This window comes from Acromyrmex echinatior, chromosome 10 (genome assembly GCF_024713525.1).
Source record: "Acromyrmex echinatior isolate Ae372 chromosome 10, ASM2471352v2, whole genome shotgun sequence".
Classification (NCBI taxonomy): Eukaryota; Metazoa; Arthropoda; class Insecta; order Hymenoptera; family Formicidae; genus Acromyrmex; species Acromyrmex echinatior.
In genome coordinates this window covers 7832425-7848590 of record NC_141861.1, presented here as the reverse complement: position 1 = coordinate 7848590, position 16166 = coordinate 7832425, and the positions used below count along the sequence as shown (strand labels likewise).

The 16166-nt window shown below is 36.6% G+C and overlaps 2 protein-coding genes across 20 annotated transcripts in view; one reads left to right on the top strand and one right to left on the bottom strand.

Moving 5' to 3' along the window:
- Positions 1–65: 65 nt before the first annotated feature.
- Positions 66–16166, bottom strand: part of Lar (tyrosine-protein phosphatase Lar) — a 468166-nt gene continuing 452065 nt past the window's right edge. For all 12 annotated transcript variants that reach the window (XM_087410654.1, XM_087410653.1, XM_087410661.1 and 9 more), the window contains 7 exons: positions 10577–10716; positions 9188–9387; positions 8943–9109; positions 7130–8490; positions 6817–7043; positions 4922–6728; positions 66–4830 (listed from right to left, as the gene is read on the bottom strand). In XM_087410654.1, the coding sequence (XP_087266780.1) occupies positions 4762–4830; positions 4922–6728; positions 6817–7043; positions 7130–8490; positions 8943–9109; positions 9188–9387; positions 10577–10716 (3971 nt within the window). In that variant the 3' untranslated portion in view covers positions 66–4761. The remainder of the gene's footprint in view (positions 4831–4921; positions 6729–6816; positions 7044–7129; positions 8491–8942; positions 9110–9187; positions 9388–10576; positions 10717–16166) is intronic.
- Positions 11700–16166, top strand: part of LOC147908252 (uncharacterized) — a 326417-nt gene continuing 321950 nt past the window's right edge. For 7 of the 8 annotated variants that reach the window (XR_015546474.1, XR_015546479.1, XR_015546478.1 and 4 more), the window contains exon 1: positions 14617–15152. Coding sequence is in view for 2 of the 8 variants with exons in the window: in XM_087410669.1 (XP_087266795.1) it covers positions 15103–15152 (50 nt within the window). In the remaining 6 variants the exon portion in view is untranslated. Of the gene's footprint in view, positions 11811–14616; positions 15153–16166 lie in introns of those variants that run through there. The other variant, XM_087410670.1, reaches the window with a different exon arrangement.

Below are 16166 nucleotides of genomic sequence, written 5' to 3'. Positions count from 1 at the left end.
GATGCTTGTTTATCTGGCCTGTTATACATGAAAAGGTTAAAACGAATATTAAAAAGAAGGAAACATTTGTTATATGTTAGTACTAGTTTATTAATGCCGCAAGGCAATACATAATGTACACGGTATTTTTTTTTCTCGTCAACAGACTCTTCCTATTACACAATATTTATTTTGTATAGTTGTTAATTAGTAACATTGCATTTATCATTGTTTTTACCTCAGCCTGTTGTATTCTTTCTGGCAAGAAAGTATCACAAAATAATTTCCCATTCTTTCAACGATATTTAGTATTTGACTTATTCTTTGCATTTAAATTCATATTCTTCTTCGGATTCGTGACCGCAGTCACTTTATTGATTCATCTACAGATGAATTCGAGGCGATCTTATACACAATAACAAACTCGCTATATTGCACGGAGCTACAGTAGCCGATTGTATTTTATTATATTATCAAAACTGCTCCGAAGACACGCGCGAGTCGTAAGTTTTCAAGAAGAAGAATACAACAAACCACATATCGTTTTGCTATACATTTTAGATCATTAAAAAATTATAAAGACTAAGGGTTACTGTACTAAAATACAACATACACGAAAGTTTCAGGGAATGATACAAAAAACTTAGTGTAACATTACAATTATTATGTTATAATATAAATGTACGAATATTTTGTGGACTTCCTTGTAGCAGTAAATTTTAGTGAGTATAGATTAATGATATCAACTTATAACTAGTAGTATATTTATACAATAATTTAATTTTGTTTTTGGTAACATATTTTAGCTTGGGACTTTAAACGTGAAGCCATTAAGAAAGTTGGCAAAGTACATATGTTGATAATAATTATATTGAAATGTAATCACATAAATTTATAACTTATAAGTTTCAAATTCATAAGTTTCTTACAAAAGTTCTGCCAAGTTTAATGCTATTAAAACTTAATACGCTTTACAGTATTCTAAGAAGAATGTTTAATGGGATGAAACGCTTAATGATTTGTTACAGATGAATACTTATCATAATGATTTGAAAGTTATTCTTAGCAAAAGTCTTTTTCTCTTTTTAAGAACATTATAATAAAAACCATAGCGTGTACAGGGCGTTTGACTTTTTAAAGTTTAAGAGCTACTGGTTTTCTTCTTGAGAAATGTTCCCATACCAAGAACTACTTTACCAAAATTAGCAGTAAAAATAATTTAACTTCGTGAATGTTGAACGATTAATTATACACTAATGGGATAAAATATTTCAATGTGGAAATAAGTTAATGTTATTTACAGATGAAAATTGTTCAAATATCCATTTATATAGTCTAATGTCTTAAAATATTGTTTCGAATTTTGTATTTAGCATTTTCAATCGTTTGTAAGAAAGCTAATAAACATTATCCAGTCATACACCATGTATAACATTTCATTAACAAGATCTTAAAAAGTGTGAGTCTTTAAATACCGATTACAATTTTTGAAATTATACACACAAAAAGATAAAAATATTACAAAATCATTTCTTGCCATTCGAAGCTATTCGTAATTTAATTTGCTTGAAAATGTTTAATAGGAGCATATTGTATAGAATAAGAAACTTTACTAAAGCAATGTTTCTAATAAATTAAAATTATAAAAGAAGTAATAATATAAAAAATATTGTATAAATATATATTTTCTTCAAAATAAAATGCTGCATATTAAATAGCTGCTTATGATTACATTCTGAAGGCCAAATAGTAAGTCGTAATAAAAAAATCTGCTGCCACATTGTAGAAACACTTGACATGATAACATAAAATGTCGTTAATTTAAAGTTATTTATGTAATGAACTTTGACATAAGGCAAATCGTAGAATTATTTTTACAACTAGTATTATCATTACATATTATTATTACAATTAGTGCTATAATTATTACCATTACATTATAAATTATGAAAAATGCCATGATGGTTGTAAATGGTTTAATAGGCAGTGAAAAATTTGATGTATTATATAATTACGTACATTTTAATATTAATAAAATATTTTAAGTACTTTTTCAAGCACAAAGAATTTAAACGTTCATAGTAAACGTTATATGAGATGGCCCTCAGTTTGTTAAAAAAATATCACACTAAAACGAATAAGTAATTTTTTTGATAAACCAATCTGCAAAGAAACTGCTCAAAAGCCATTATAAAAGTACATTCGTTAAAACAATACGATAAATACATAAAAAAAAAAAACGTAAAAAATGTATTTAACAAATATAAAATTGGAAATAATAGATATCGAGAAAATTAAATATTACAGGCGGATACAACGTACTGAGTAGATTTCATGTTTTTTGTGTTAAAACTTAACACGGTACTCTGGAAAATACCGATATCTTTTTAAACATCTTCATGTCTTTATGCACACTTGTATTTCTTATGATATCTATATATATATCTATGTATATATTACTTATAATTTTATGTATATATATATTTATATATTTATATAATGTTGCTAATGACAGATGGTGCATTTATGTACATTTAGTCACAGTTCCTGACCCTCGAACCACAATAACTAACGGTAAAAGGAGTATTCGAGCAAAATTGTATAAATTGTGAAATAGCATTTCGTGTTGCATTACTTGTATAGTTTCAACATATCAAGAGTATTTCGTAATAAGTGTAGAATCATTATAGCCAAAAGAATGCCAAAAACCGGAGAAGATTTATGATCAATAAATTATTTTATTTAGATGACATTATGTTCGTTATTGTACATGTACACTTTTTTAAAAAAATTATTTCTAAAATGTTAGCTACAAGATTTGCTATACCGAACAGTATCGTATAGGTTTCGAAGAAAGTGTAATCGAGTAATTATTGTCCTCGTAAACTGGAGAGCTTGCAATTTGAAATTGCAATACATTCATCCGAAGTAGTATATTATACAAAATGGATAATGTCACGGTAAAAGTGATTAGTTGGTGCTTTTATAAAATCATATAATTCAATAGAATCATTGGTCACATTGATAAATTTATTTATTATTTATTGGCATTAAAATTAAAGCAGTCAATGCGTTTATTTTGATCAAATCAATTGATCACTAATCTTAAGAAAAAATATTCGATTGTATTATTCGCCAATACAACCAATAATTCTGTAGAATTATCAGAAATTTTATAAAATTACCAGATTAAATATTTTCACCGTAACATATAAATATATCATGTAGCGATGTTCTTCATTGTGCGTTCTTGGCATTGATTTGGCATTTGAAAAAGAAAAGTTTTATATTACAAACGATGATTTAGTGCATAGTATGAACACTCAGCGTAAATTTGATTTTAATAAGGTATTTGTAAGCTAAAAAAGCATTGAACTGATAATTGAATTTGTAATTATCCATTTGAATATATTTGAAAGGAAATTAGAAATATTCTCGAGGTAGAAGCTATGTTGGAACTTTGTACATAAGGGTATCGAGGGCTTGGGAGAACAGTACACGAATTCAACATACAGTGCTTATATTTAAATTAGTTTTTTTTTCTTCTTTTATAGAAACGTGCGCAAATTCACTTGCGCACCTTTCATTGAATAGGCACCGTTTCCTTTCATCCTTCTTTCACTCGGGTCCTTCTTTCATCCTCATTTCCCTAATGGCGTCGCTTAATCTATCCTTAAAACAATTTTTCTTATAATCTATCTAACATTATCATAATGAGAAGATCCCTACTGTTCATAGTGAGTACAGCATTAATAATTGTCAATTTGGCAGTATGGCAATTTTTTTTGTTTCTTGTGAGCGGAAATTTTCATCTCTCTCTTTCTTTATTTTATAGTGGCTAAAGAAAGTTACTTGACTGCTTTTTCGATCCATTTTTCTTTCTACATTAGTAAGTGTTCGTGGAATATGCCACGGTAAGTTCTTGTTTTTCACAATGTGTGTTTCGCACATGCAATTGATCGTGCATTCCGATACTCTGTTTCTTTTACAAACATGGATATCGAGACCATCTGATTCCTCTATGTAATTCGCTATTGAAGGAAGCACTCTTATCCTCAATAAATAGGAAAGATTTTGATCTTCACTGTCTCAGTTTGTAAGAGATACTATGCACAGAAAATGCACTATGTTTCGAGTGGGAGAGAGATATGGTCGATATCTTCAGTCTAATCTTAAAATTAGATTTAGATTAAAAAATGCTTTTGCGAATGATCGACTTAATAATGGGATATGTTCCAATTTACTAATTCGCAAATATGATATCCTACCAATGATGGTACATAATTTTGATTACATCGTCGTACTTGGTTGATTGATTCTTTAACGTAAATGCTTGGAAATTAAGAAGCATAAAAAAGAAAACATATCTACGTGATATCGTATGACACGATCGCCCGTATAACCATGTGTACTATATGTACTTCTAAACGGCAGTTTTGACTCGCGTCATCGCAAGGGAACTTTCAAATCTAGTTTCTAAAAAGAGATTAGCCTAAACCGAATGCTTTTCAGTATGATTCCGCGCGTTTACTATAGAAGTGAAAATTTCCAGCATATTTGCATTTACTGCAACACCATTGACTAAACATTTCATCTCTATATTAACTGCCCACGACACTAGTAATCGCATTACTACTGTATTTGTCCTTGGAAGGTACGAGTATGTCATACGACTTTATTGTACTAGACACGTCGTATTTTTGCTCTCTCAATATCTCTCTCGCCTCTTTGCCGATCTCGTTTGTCTCTCGACAGATCTCTCTGCTCGCGAGTGTCGGCTTGTCAGTTGGCGTAATGATCGAAGGAGCCTAAATATTCCAAACTGGCCCGATAGCAGAATTGATATTGATCCTGTGACAAGAATATCGTAAATGATATTACGATGCACATAAATATATTGTACTTGCAAAGCATTGAAATTAGAATTAAAATTAAAACAAACCTCGGTTTGAACCATAGCTGGACGTTGCGTGCGTAATATTCTCACAGTCTGGAATATGTCGACTACACCTTCGTACTGCATTCGCTCCAAAACGATGCTAAGCGTTATGAAGACACCCGTCCTTCCTACGCCAGCGCTGCAATGCACGGTGATCGGTCCGTCTTGGCCGAATTGTTCCTTCGTTTTGTGCACTTGTCCAATAAAGTCGATGAAACCATCGCCGGATTTCGGTACACCCTGTTCCGGCCAGTCGATGAACTGGAATTGCCTGACTGTGCGACTCGCCCCGTCGCGCGCGTCCGTTACCTTGAACTCTCGTAAAATATATTGCGGCATATTGTACTCCGCGATCGGATCCACGACGAAGCATTGATAACGAATAGATCGATCGGACGGCCAATACTGGTGGCATTTCTCTCTGCCCATCTCTTTCAGTTTCGTCAACATAACGACGATCGTAGAATTATGCTCCCAAAGCATACGCCAGAAATCGTCAGTAGTGTCGCATAGAGGACCTTGCGTAGCTATGTAAGCACCCCGATAGCGATATCCATCAATCAGACTCGCGTTTATGTAATCGGATCCTTCGATATTACGTTGCGGTTGTAGGCATACTCTGGTGCACTCATAAGGCAGGATATGGACCAGTCGATTTTTGTGTTTGTTACACGGTAGATTCGCGGATATAAATCTAGTTGAATCAGCCTTGATGTTGGAAAGCTTTTTGAATTCCAATTCCATACCAGTTATATTGTCAATCTCCGGTTGCATGAGTTTCTGAATATGAGAATGTAGATTTCTGGCCGGTACTTCTGTATTACCGCAAATCACCGCCTCCAGTAGAGCATCGTGAATGAAGATATATTGATCCTCCGTCTGTACCATGTAATTCCTTTGAGCACGTAGACACGTGACGTGACCATAAATGTCGATCATCTTCTCATGTTTGATCCTTTCCAACATCGAGTCTATAACGATGAAACAGCCAGTTCTTCCTACGCCCGCGCTACAGTGTACTACCAATGGACCACTATCGGGTACATTGAGAGATCTAACTCTGCGCAGGAATTGCAAGAACGGTGCAGGGTGTTCTGGTACGCCATGATCGGGCCAGGCAGTGAATTGCAACTGCTTTATCTCCCGCCGCTCGGAATAGCCCATTCGGCAAACCTGGAATGTACGAATACAATAGGTCGCCAGTTCTTGAATATCGCTGATGGTCACGGTCATCTGTCCATAAGTCTCCGATCCCCTAGTAGGCCAATATTGATCGCATTTTATCCTTGTTCTCTCCTCCAACTTTGTCATCATCACGATCGTGCTAGTACGTAATTCCCAACACATACGCCAAAAGTCCCCGAATGTCTCCTGCAATGGTCCTTGGGTAGCCACGTATGCATTCTGCTTTCTGTAACCGTCGCAGTAATTGGCGTTGATGTAATCGGAGCCCGGCATACCATCAACTGTTTGAAGAATAACTCGCGAGTGATCGTACGCAATTACATTGGCGTAACGATTCTTCGATGCATTGATTTCCATATTGGAATGGTCCCACGTAAATTGTTGGCCAGGTTCTATCGACTCGTATTCTTGACTGAACTTCAGATTGTCATTCGCTTTCAGGCGTTCAATGTGATTGCCTAGTTCGCTAATAGGAATCGGCGGGTGTGAGATCATGCCAGGAGTTTGGAAATTTAATCGACGCATTTCTACCGGGTCCGATGGTGCGTGATTGGAACTTATATCTGCTGCCATGAGTGGTCGTGTGACGGCTGCTTGATCCGGCGCTTTACATGGCTGTCTTCGTCTGAAAATAATTAAGAGACAAATTTGATGTGCGTTTAATTTATCTATAAATTTTACTTATTTATCTTTTACTAAGAAATACAACTCACTTTTTAATGACGAATAAAAGCACAAGGCAAACGCTAACCATCAATGCCGCGATTATAGGACCAACTACCCATACCATCCCTGGTTCTTGACCACTAGTTTTTACGGACACTTCCGGATTTCCATCGGAAGGCGTGTTAGGATTCGGCCGACGTGGTGGCTCGCCAGGAGGTACTTCCCTCATGTCCAAAGATAAATATTCGGAAAACGGTGACGACGTATATAAATGCTGAAACGAATATTTTTCCATAATTATTGACTTATATTCACAAATCGCTTATATAAGAGTCACTCGAATCACTCCTTGCAGCTTACCTTTCGCGGAGTATCGACTACGGCCCGTACGAATATTCTGTATCGCTTATTTTTAGTGAGCTTCCGGTTTTCGTATCCTTCGTAGATGTCTCCGCTGCCTAAATGGAATGTATATGGAATGTCTCTGTGTGGAAACTTAGCTGCGATATAGGGTGCGTTTTCTCTTTCCTGCTTGGCACCTTTTCCGCTGATCATATCCTCCGTCAATTCATCCGGCTGTTTATCGGCTGTGCTTTTGTCCTCGGGTACAACGATGAGATAATAATGCGAGATTGGACCATATTCCTCGGAAGCTTGCGGCAGAATAACTTGAATCTCCTCGCCGTTAACCACACCGTAGAAGTCCGGCTTTACCATCGGCTTGGGCGCAGCCATCTGCGTAGTGACTGTAATTTTCGCCGGTGGTCTGTACTGACCGTCGCGTGGTACAGCACTCACGTTGACGTTATAAGTAGTAAACGGTTGTAGTTCATTTATCGTTGTACTTGTGATTTGAGGTTCTAATAGAATCTGCCTGCGGGGCACGAGTTGCGTTTGCGTTATACCTTGAGAATCCACGAATTCTTTAACAGCATCAAATGAAACTTTGTACTTTAGTGGAGTCAGTCTTATGGGCGGAGTCCAGGAAAGAGACATCGAATGCGTTGACGAATCCGGCGCTCTGAGATTCAACGGTACGTCTTCTGGCTTCACCTTCACTGTGACTTTTTCGCTAAGTCTTCCAAGACCAGTCTTGTAACGTGCCGCTACTGTTATAGCGTACTGCGTAAACTTTTCCAGATTGATGAGATCCGCCGATTCTGTCAGACCAACGATCTTCTGCTTCCATTCATCGAGATCTTCCACAGCGGTCGTTGTATAGAAAATCTGATAACCGACGATCTTTCCTCTGTTGGGTACTGGCTCCCACCATACCTCTACGCTGGAATCCGATGTAGCCACCGCTCTTACGGACATCGGAGCTCGGCCGATGTCCTTTTCCGTCATTATCGTGATTTTCTCGGAGTACGGACCGCTGCCTTGCGATGTGTGCGCTCGCACGTGAAAGACGTATTCAGTGTTCTCTTCTAAGTTCGTGAATACCGCTCTCGTTTTGGTCGTATTTCTATCTATAGTGGTAGAGTGATCGTTCTTCTTGTTAAACTGTACATCGTATCCGATTATTTGTCCGTTTCTGTGCTGCCGAAGCGGTTTGTCCCAGGTCACGCACACAGTGTCGGGAGTTTGAAAGAAGTACGACAGGTTCGTTGGTGGTCCGGTTGGCTCGCCTTCTGGACTGAACCAGTATCGTACGGTCTCTTGGCCGAAACCGATGTCATTTTTGCCCGCTACTCTGAACTCGTAATCAACGCCTTGTTCTCCTACAGATTTATTATTTGAACACGAATAATTATTAAATGAAACATTTAATTACAAATGATTTAAAAATTATCCAGATAGATTATCATTATTATCGTAATAAGCATAAGGATTAAACCATAAAATCCTCAATGCACTTTATTGTGAACTGTTAAAATAAATCTTTTATAATTCCAAATATCTACATTTCCATTTTACACTTAGTTTGAATCAGTGTGTGATGTACAATGTACACTGATTTAATCACTGATGTGCATCAGTGCGTTAACCGAATTCGCTATTAATTTCTTTTTGATTATTAGTAGTAATCTTTACATAATTCATTCGAGATAATAAAAATCATATTTTTTGAAAATCATATTTTTTTAATTGTGTCACTTTTAAAGTAAGGGGACGATATTATTATATTACATGATACAAGATATTGACGAAGGTATATATTAATTTTTCTTACCAAGATCCGTAATTTTGTATGTATGCTGACGCGTGTCCTCAATGAATTCCTCTTTAAGCGTTTGATTCTTTATACCGTATCGAATACGGTATCCCAGCAGACTACCGTAGGTTTGAGTAGGCTGGCCCCATTCAAGTTCTAAGACGTCGGGGCCTCTACTCAGAACTCTGAGAAAATAATGTGCATAGAAATCGAGTCATTTATAAAAGTACGATATTTCATGGTTTTAAATAAATATCTCTTACTTTACGTTGACCTGTGGTCTATTTGGTACACCGCCCGGGGTCCTAACGTGTATTGGTACTGAACGGTCCCCATCTCCTTTTCTCGTCAACGCCGCCACCTGTACCGAGTATCTCGTGTCCGGTTGTAATCCGGTGATATTCACTTCTAGCACGCCTTCGTGCACGTCTCGACGTATCGGTTCGTTCAGTAGATCTTTCCCCTGAGAAACAATTACAACTTGTACTCTCCCCTATCTATCTATATTCTTGTCGTAGTTTTTACCTAAGTTTTGTTCAAGAAAAATTAATTAACAAATGCACGAATAGTCTCACAATATCATATTATTAATTTGATATTCTCAAATATTAATTTGATTATTATATTATCCCGCGAATAGTCACAATCAGTGAGGTGATTTTTTACATCCCACCAGAGAGAAACAATAAAATTTTATCGTTGGAACTGCCTCTCATCCATTTTGATGGGCTTTGTCTATGGCTTCAAATATGTTGTACAACATAAAAAAATATTACTCTTATTTTTTTAATTTGTTTAACTGAGGTATCGGAACCTTTGTTCTTTAACAATCCTTTGAAAATAATTTTTTTTCATTTTAGCGAATATCTTCGAAACAATGAGATATATAAAAAAATGTTTTAGACTAAAATTTTATAGCATTTTATATTTTTAATAACGATGTATTTACGTTTTTCAAAAACATGAATTTTTTTATTTTGCCTCATCTCCTCAGAGTTGTTTTTATTCCTAAATTTTTTTATATTCTATTATATAATATAATCAAAGTCTCTATTAAAATCGATAAGACAGTTTCGACGGTCCCCTTATCAGTCTCAAGTAATTTTCTTATTAACTAAAAAATATGTATCTAATTTAAAAAAATTTTTTTTTCTTCCGTTTTTTGAAAATATTGAGTAAATTTATATAATAATTTCTAATAAATTGTGGAATAATAAATAATATTCAATGTGTAATTAATAACACAATGACTTTCAATTGGGATATAAAAAAAGAGCCTAGATAATTTGCTGAGATCATTTTGTGGAATAGATATTCTGTTTTTTAATAAAGCAAGAAATAGATAAAATTGAAAGAACCGATATTTTAATGAGACTACTTAATAGGATTTACATTCATAATAATCTTCTCTATAAAATTTTTTTATTCTAAAATTTTCTATATATATTCGTTGTAAAAACTTTAGTACCATAATTTCATATTACTTAAGACGTATATCCCATTAATACTTAAACAAGGATAAAAGGACTTAGGTGATAATATTACACGTGAATAGAGAGATAGTGAAGATAAAGGGTCTTATCAGTAAGTTTCGCGTAAGAACCAAAACTTCTGACGCTACGCTATTGATCGTACAGCAGCCGCAAACTGACCTCTTCCCTCACTTCTTGCACGTGAATGTGATATCCCCGTATGACGCCGTTCTGTTCTTTTGTTTTCGGCGGCTTCCACTCGACGTGTATCGTCGTTGAGTTGATCGGCGTGACTTTGACGTCCTGAGGATCCCCCGGCACTGTAACGCAATCCATAATTAATTCGTGCACTTTACTCTCATCCGATGTCACACTCACAGACATACGCCATGTACACTCACAGACTTACGCGGACAGGAGATAATAAATAACGGATTTACTAAACCTGAAATAATAAATAAATAATCTTTGTATAAAATTAAAAAGAAACACGATTGAAAGAAAAGAAAGAAAAGAAATTAAAGAGTATGTAAGTTAGTCTTGTCTGTCTTGTCTGGAAGATTATTACGTCATTATTTACATTCCAGAAGCGAACAATGTGAGAAGCAATAAGCAATAATACGTCGGTAGCGGCAAATTATTGTACTTTTGTCGTACGATAAAATGTATTTAAAGAAAGAAAAGCGAGAAGTATATAATCAGTCTTTATACAATGCAAAAACATTTCCTCTACATTTCGCGACCGTCCATCCGTCGTCCAATTCGTCGCTGTAAATGGGAAAAAAGAAGTAGATAACAGCTATAACGATGTAGCAGTAAGATACAATCGAAAAAGGAAACGAAAGTACCAGCGATTGCGAGCGGTTGCAGAGAGAAATCATAAGTAACATAAAGTCGCGAACGAAAGAGAGACGGTAAGATAAAAAGAAGAAACAAGAAGACGAAGAAAATAGTGGAGAAGGTAATTACATGCCGCCAATCACACACGGACAAAACGACGTACAAACAATATTACGAGGCACGTTGTACCCCATGCTCTACGCCCCTGATACGATTACAATCCTCCATTTGAATACCAATAATGCTTTTTTTCTCTCTTTCTTTTGCTTTTTTTTTGTCAAGTTCTTTTTTTTCTCTTTAACCCGCGCGCATTCAGTTCGACTTTGCATATTACAAGCGCGCGTAGACACGTCATACGGAAAAGTACGCGGTAACGTTGGACACGATAACATAGCAGCAATATTGGAGAGTCCATGACTTGAGAGACCAAGTAGATAGTTAGTTGCACGCGAGTTTTCGCGAAGGGGGGTTGTGAGGGCAACGAGTACGTTCGCCGAGGGACGAAAGTTATGGCAACGATGACGACAACGGAGTCCCGAGATCTCGTTCCTCGAATGAATGCGAGGTAGTGGCGGTAAATATAAACGCATTGCCTATTTACAACGTTTATTTACAACCACGATCACCGCACACAACTGTCGAAGTTAGAAAGTCGCGATTACACAATGTATTCGCGTTAAAAGCTCCATAACCTCTAAAGACCGTATATGATCAATATTATTGAATAATATTCGATATTGCAATATTAATAATCGTCTGGAGGCTATATTGAGTCTATATTGAGTCATTTTTTAAATTGTTTAATTGTAAAATAATCTGTACAGTATTCTCTACATTTTTTTGGAGTGAAATCTCATTCCAAAAGAGTTGAAAATACTGTCATTATTGAAAAAGAGTGGAAATATTTGCACCGTTGAATAAAATTTTCATTGTTCTTTTTTTATAGTGAGATTTCATTCTTTCAGAATGAGATTCACTCCAAAGGAATAAAATCTCATTCTTTTAAAAGGAGTTTTCTAGCAACATTGTTGCAACCGTTGTAACGTTACTGTAATATTGATGGAACGTTGCAACGTTTCTGCAATACTGCTGGAATGCACGGGATTGTATAACAATAATATTGAGCGTCACGGGGGGCCAATTTACGTCGCGATGCCAGAACGTCAGTGTTTCGCGAGACGAGATGACTTGTTTCATGGACGGTCCAGTATTTGTCGTAATCGCTAAACGACTAATTGGCGCGTTGTGAAAGAGAAATGGGAAACGTAAATGTGACGAGAAAAATAAAAGTTCAGATAAACAAAAAAATCAACACTGCCTAATACCTACTTCCGTACGATATATATAAATATATATAACAGTAACAGCAGCTCTACGGCGGAGGGATTCGCAAAAAATGAAACTTGCACCGCAACGAAAGTACATACAGAAAATTCCGGCGCAGAAACTGAATCGTCGTAGCGCGAATTTGATGAGAAGCAATTGGTAGATCGCGTGCTCGCTCTGCTTCTAGCTCTCGCATGTATACACAGTCAAGTAAGATCAAGATCACACTTACAACTTCGCTATGTAGCGCAAAAAACAAGAGTAGCGAGCGCGCGCAGTCGCAGCGTTATAATGTATGTAATATATATATGTTCCTTAAGATTATATTATAATATATTCATTGGCTGCAGCAAAAAAAAATAAGGAAAGACAAAAATAACTGTAGGACGACACTTCGAGATTGGACTCTCTCAACAGACAACAAAATGAGAGTGTTATACATATGCAAAAAACGATGACAAAAAGGAAAAAATTAAATAAAAATAGACGGTATAGAAAAAATGTCATGGCACAACTCGAGACGAGCTAAGGGATACTCACTTTTTTCAGCTGCGCCCCAAAAGTCGCCAAAAAAGTGGGAAAAAAAACTCGTAAAAATTCGTGTCAACTTCGCACGTACATTGAAAATAGAATTATAGTGTAATTTAATTAATCTTTAAGGCATATCAATGGGTAGCACACTACTGATTATCATCAAAATTGGCCCTCTCTATATAATATCTATATTCTCGAATTTTACGACAAAAAAAATATATATAGACAGAGATCTCGTTATCCTTCTCTTCTTGAAACAGGCACGCGTTCGCATTCGCTCGATTCGGTCCTTTCGCTCCAGCCTCATGCGCTCGATTGACAATCACACTGTTTATTTTGCAACTGCTAACGAATGTCGGTGGCAACAAGATTCATGATTCCAATCGATCGTTACATAGACCAAAAAAAAAAGAATGATCGGTTGGCCCTCGGTTGCAGTTGGTCGCAGAGAGGCGGGAGACGTGAGAATATTTTTTTTTTGGCATGCGCAATCACTACTCCAAATATGAAATAACTAAAGGCTCAATGTGTTCACCTGCCTCGTGTCGGGGGCGGGAGACACAAGAGCCGAATTTCTCACGTTTCTTGAAATTTGCCCGAAATCGCGGATGACAATAATTCTTACAGTGTCACAATTTCGAATCCTCCCCCCCCGTACCTCCCTCCCCTTCCTTCTTCCCCCGACACGAGACATCAAAGGGAAGACCTATGATAAAATGCCTACGAAAAGAAAGCTATATAGGTAGGAGAAACCATAAGAAAGAATAAGGTGGACGGTTTCTAGGATGTGTCAAACGAGAGAAAAGGTTTCGTCGGTTATTAACTACGGTATTTTTATAGAAATGGGCAGTCATGAGAAAAACTCGCGATTACTTTCGTGATATTTTTACGTGATGTAGTCAAAAAATTCACGATATATAAGATCGGGATACATGTCGGTGGGGTGGAGTGTCTTCTGAGGAAAAATTGTTTTACTTTCTTCTTTTTTTTTTGCAACTCCAAAAAGTCACCCGCAAAAAACAGCAGCTCGATCAAAAAATTTGTCGTTTCAGCAAAGGGGAGACAGGGTAAATTGGAGAAAGAGAAAGCGAGAGAGGAACCGAGAGGAAAAAAAATAGAGAGAAAGAGAGAGGGAGACAGACAGGGAGACCACTCTCCCATTTGGGATATTATAAAAAAGTACTCTGCTATTTGTCTCCCTTTCTCATCTCTCTTTTTTTTCCTCCTTTTTCTCTCTTCTTTCTCTTTCTCTCAATGTCAACATCCACCCGCGCATTCATCCACGCAAAAATCACAAAATACCGCGTAAAACGCGCGCGTAAATACGTTTCGACAGCCGTTGCCGAGATGCGGTGGTAGAGGTAGCCGTTTATTTGATTAACGAATCGTGCTCGCGTACCTGTCGATGATCGAGTGTGGTCGAAACTGTCGATGACATCTAAAATGTCTAATTCAAATTGGCGGAACTAGCTGGATCGAGCTAAAGGAAACGAACTGTTATAAATCATGCGTTTTATTGGGACATAACAGTGATATAGTTTACGTGAGTAAAAAATTGGAGGAAACAATCAGGAACAATTAAACGGGCAGCCGAAGCTCTTAAGACTTTAAACATTACGCCTACAAAAAGAGCGTTGCTTCAACCGCTGAGATTAGAAATTCAGAGATATATATATAAAAAGGAAATAAATCACATTTACATATACAATGTAACAAAATTATATACCTTCTCTAGATACCTATGTGAAAAAAAAAACGTGTGCGTGTTTTTCGAGATAAAAAGTAGAATATATAGAAAAAGATGCTATATATGGCATTTAAAACAGAATATTTCGTACATATCGAAGTATCATCTGAATAATAAAGTACTATGTTTCACTTATAGAGACACAGAAGTTGAAAACGGATCAGAGTCTCGCATGCAGAGAGCGAAGATAGACGTAATATAGAAAACGACCGTCGAGTGATTACGTATGAAAATTAATGGGACCTGATGCTCGCAGTCTATGTATGTCCAGATTTCCCGTTTCCATCCGTACGATCAGCGCAGCATATGGTGAGTTTTTTTTTTTTAGAGATAGAGTGTACTTCATCCACGCCAGATACTTTACGCACGAGCAGAAGTTGAGAGTTTCACTTTGGAACGTGCGCTTCGCATTTCCATTTCTTGTGCGTGCTACTTAAAAAAAAAAAGGGAGGGATGCTTTTCCGCTGACGCGGATATTAAAACTCATCGATCGTTTTCCGACGGAGGCGAAGTCGACGTTGAAAATGATTTACTCGTCGAATCCACGAAAATTGGGACTGATGAGCAGCATATATAAGTAAGACTATAACTAGAAATAGGTCTGATGAATATTGGTATTCAAATGTTTTCCAAGAAAACGCCTCGCGAACGCTTCTTTTTTTCTCTTTCTCGATACAAATTATCCGACTCTCTTCTTCGTCGGGGACGTTTGGGCGCAGAGAAAAATATCGCGCGAACTCTCGATTTGATTCTTTTATTGTATACCGTTTTCCTTTGTCACTGATCACTTCCCTGATTTTTTAAATTACTTTTCGCGTACGCTTTCTTACGCGTGTCGTCCTTCTTCCATCCGGTATCCTTTTACACAATCACTCACGCATTCACGCGCGCACCTTCCTATCGCGACCTCGAAAAAATGTAACGCGAATCAGTCATCGTCAATTAACTTTCTCATGATATTATACATGATATCGGTTATGAATTCCCGCTATTCTTACGAAGTTTTCGATGAAAACGTCTCATCCGCATTAAATGATTTTTAAAATAATTTCACGTTTCCTTCAGAGAAATTTTTAACAATCAGCTTACGCAGATCATCTGTTTTTTTCGCTGATTTTTCGTAAGTATTCACAGATTAATAACCGATGCAGTAATATCACGAATATTATTAAGTCGCACTTTTCTCGCAGCAAACGAACAACGTCGTTCGCAATAACAATCCATCCATCGTTACCATTTCGGTTATTATTATGGCTTTTGCACCGCACCATTTCGAGATCGCCTCAGGAAGGAGCTTCAGGTTGCACGACAGTCGACAGTGGG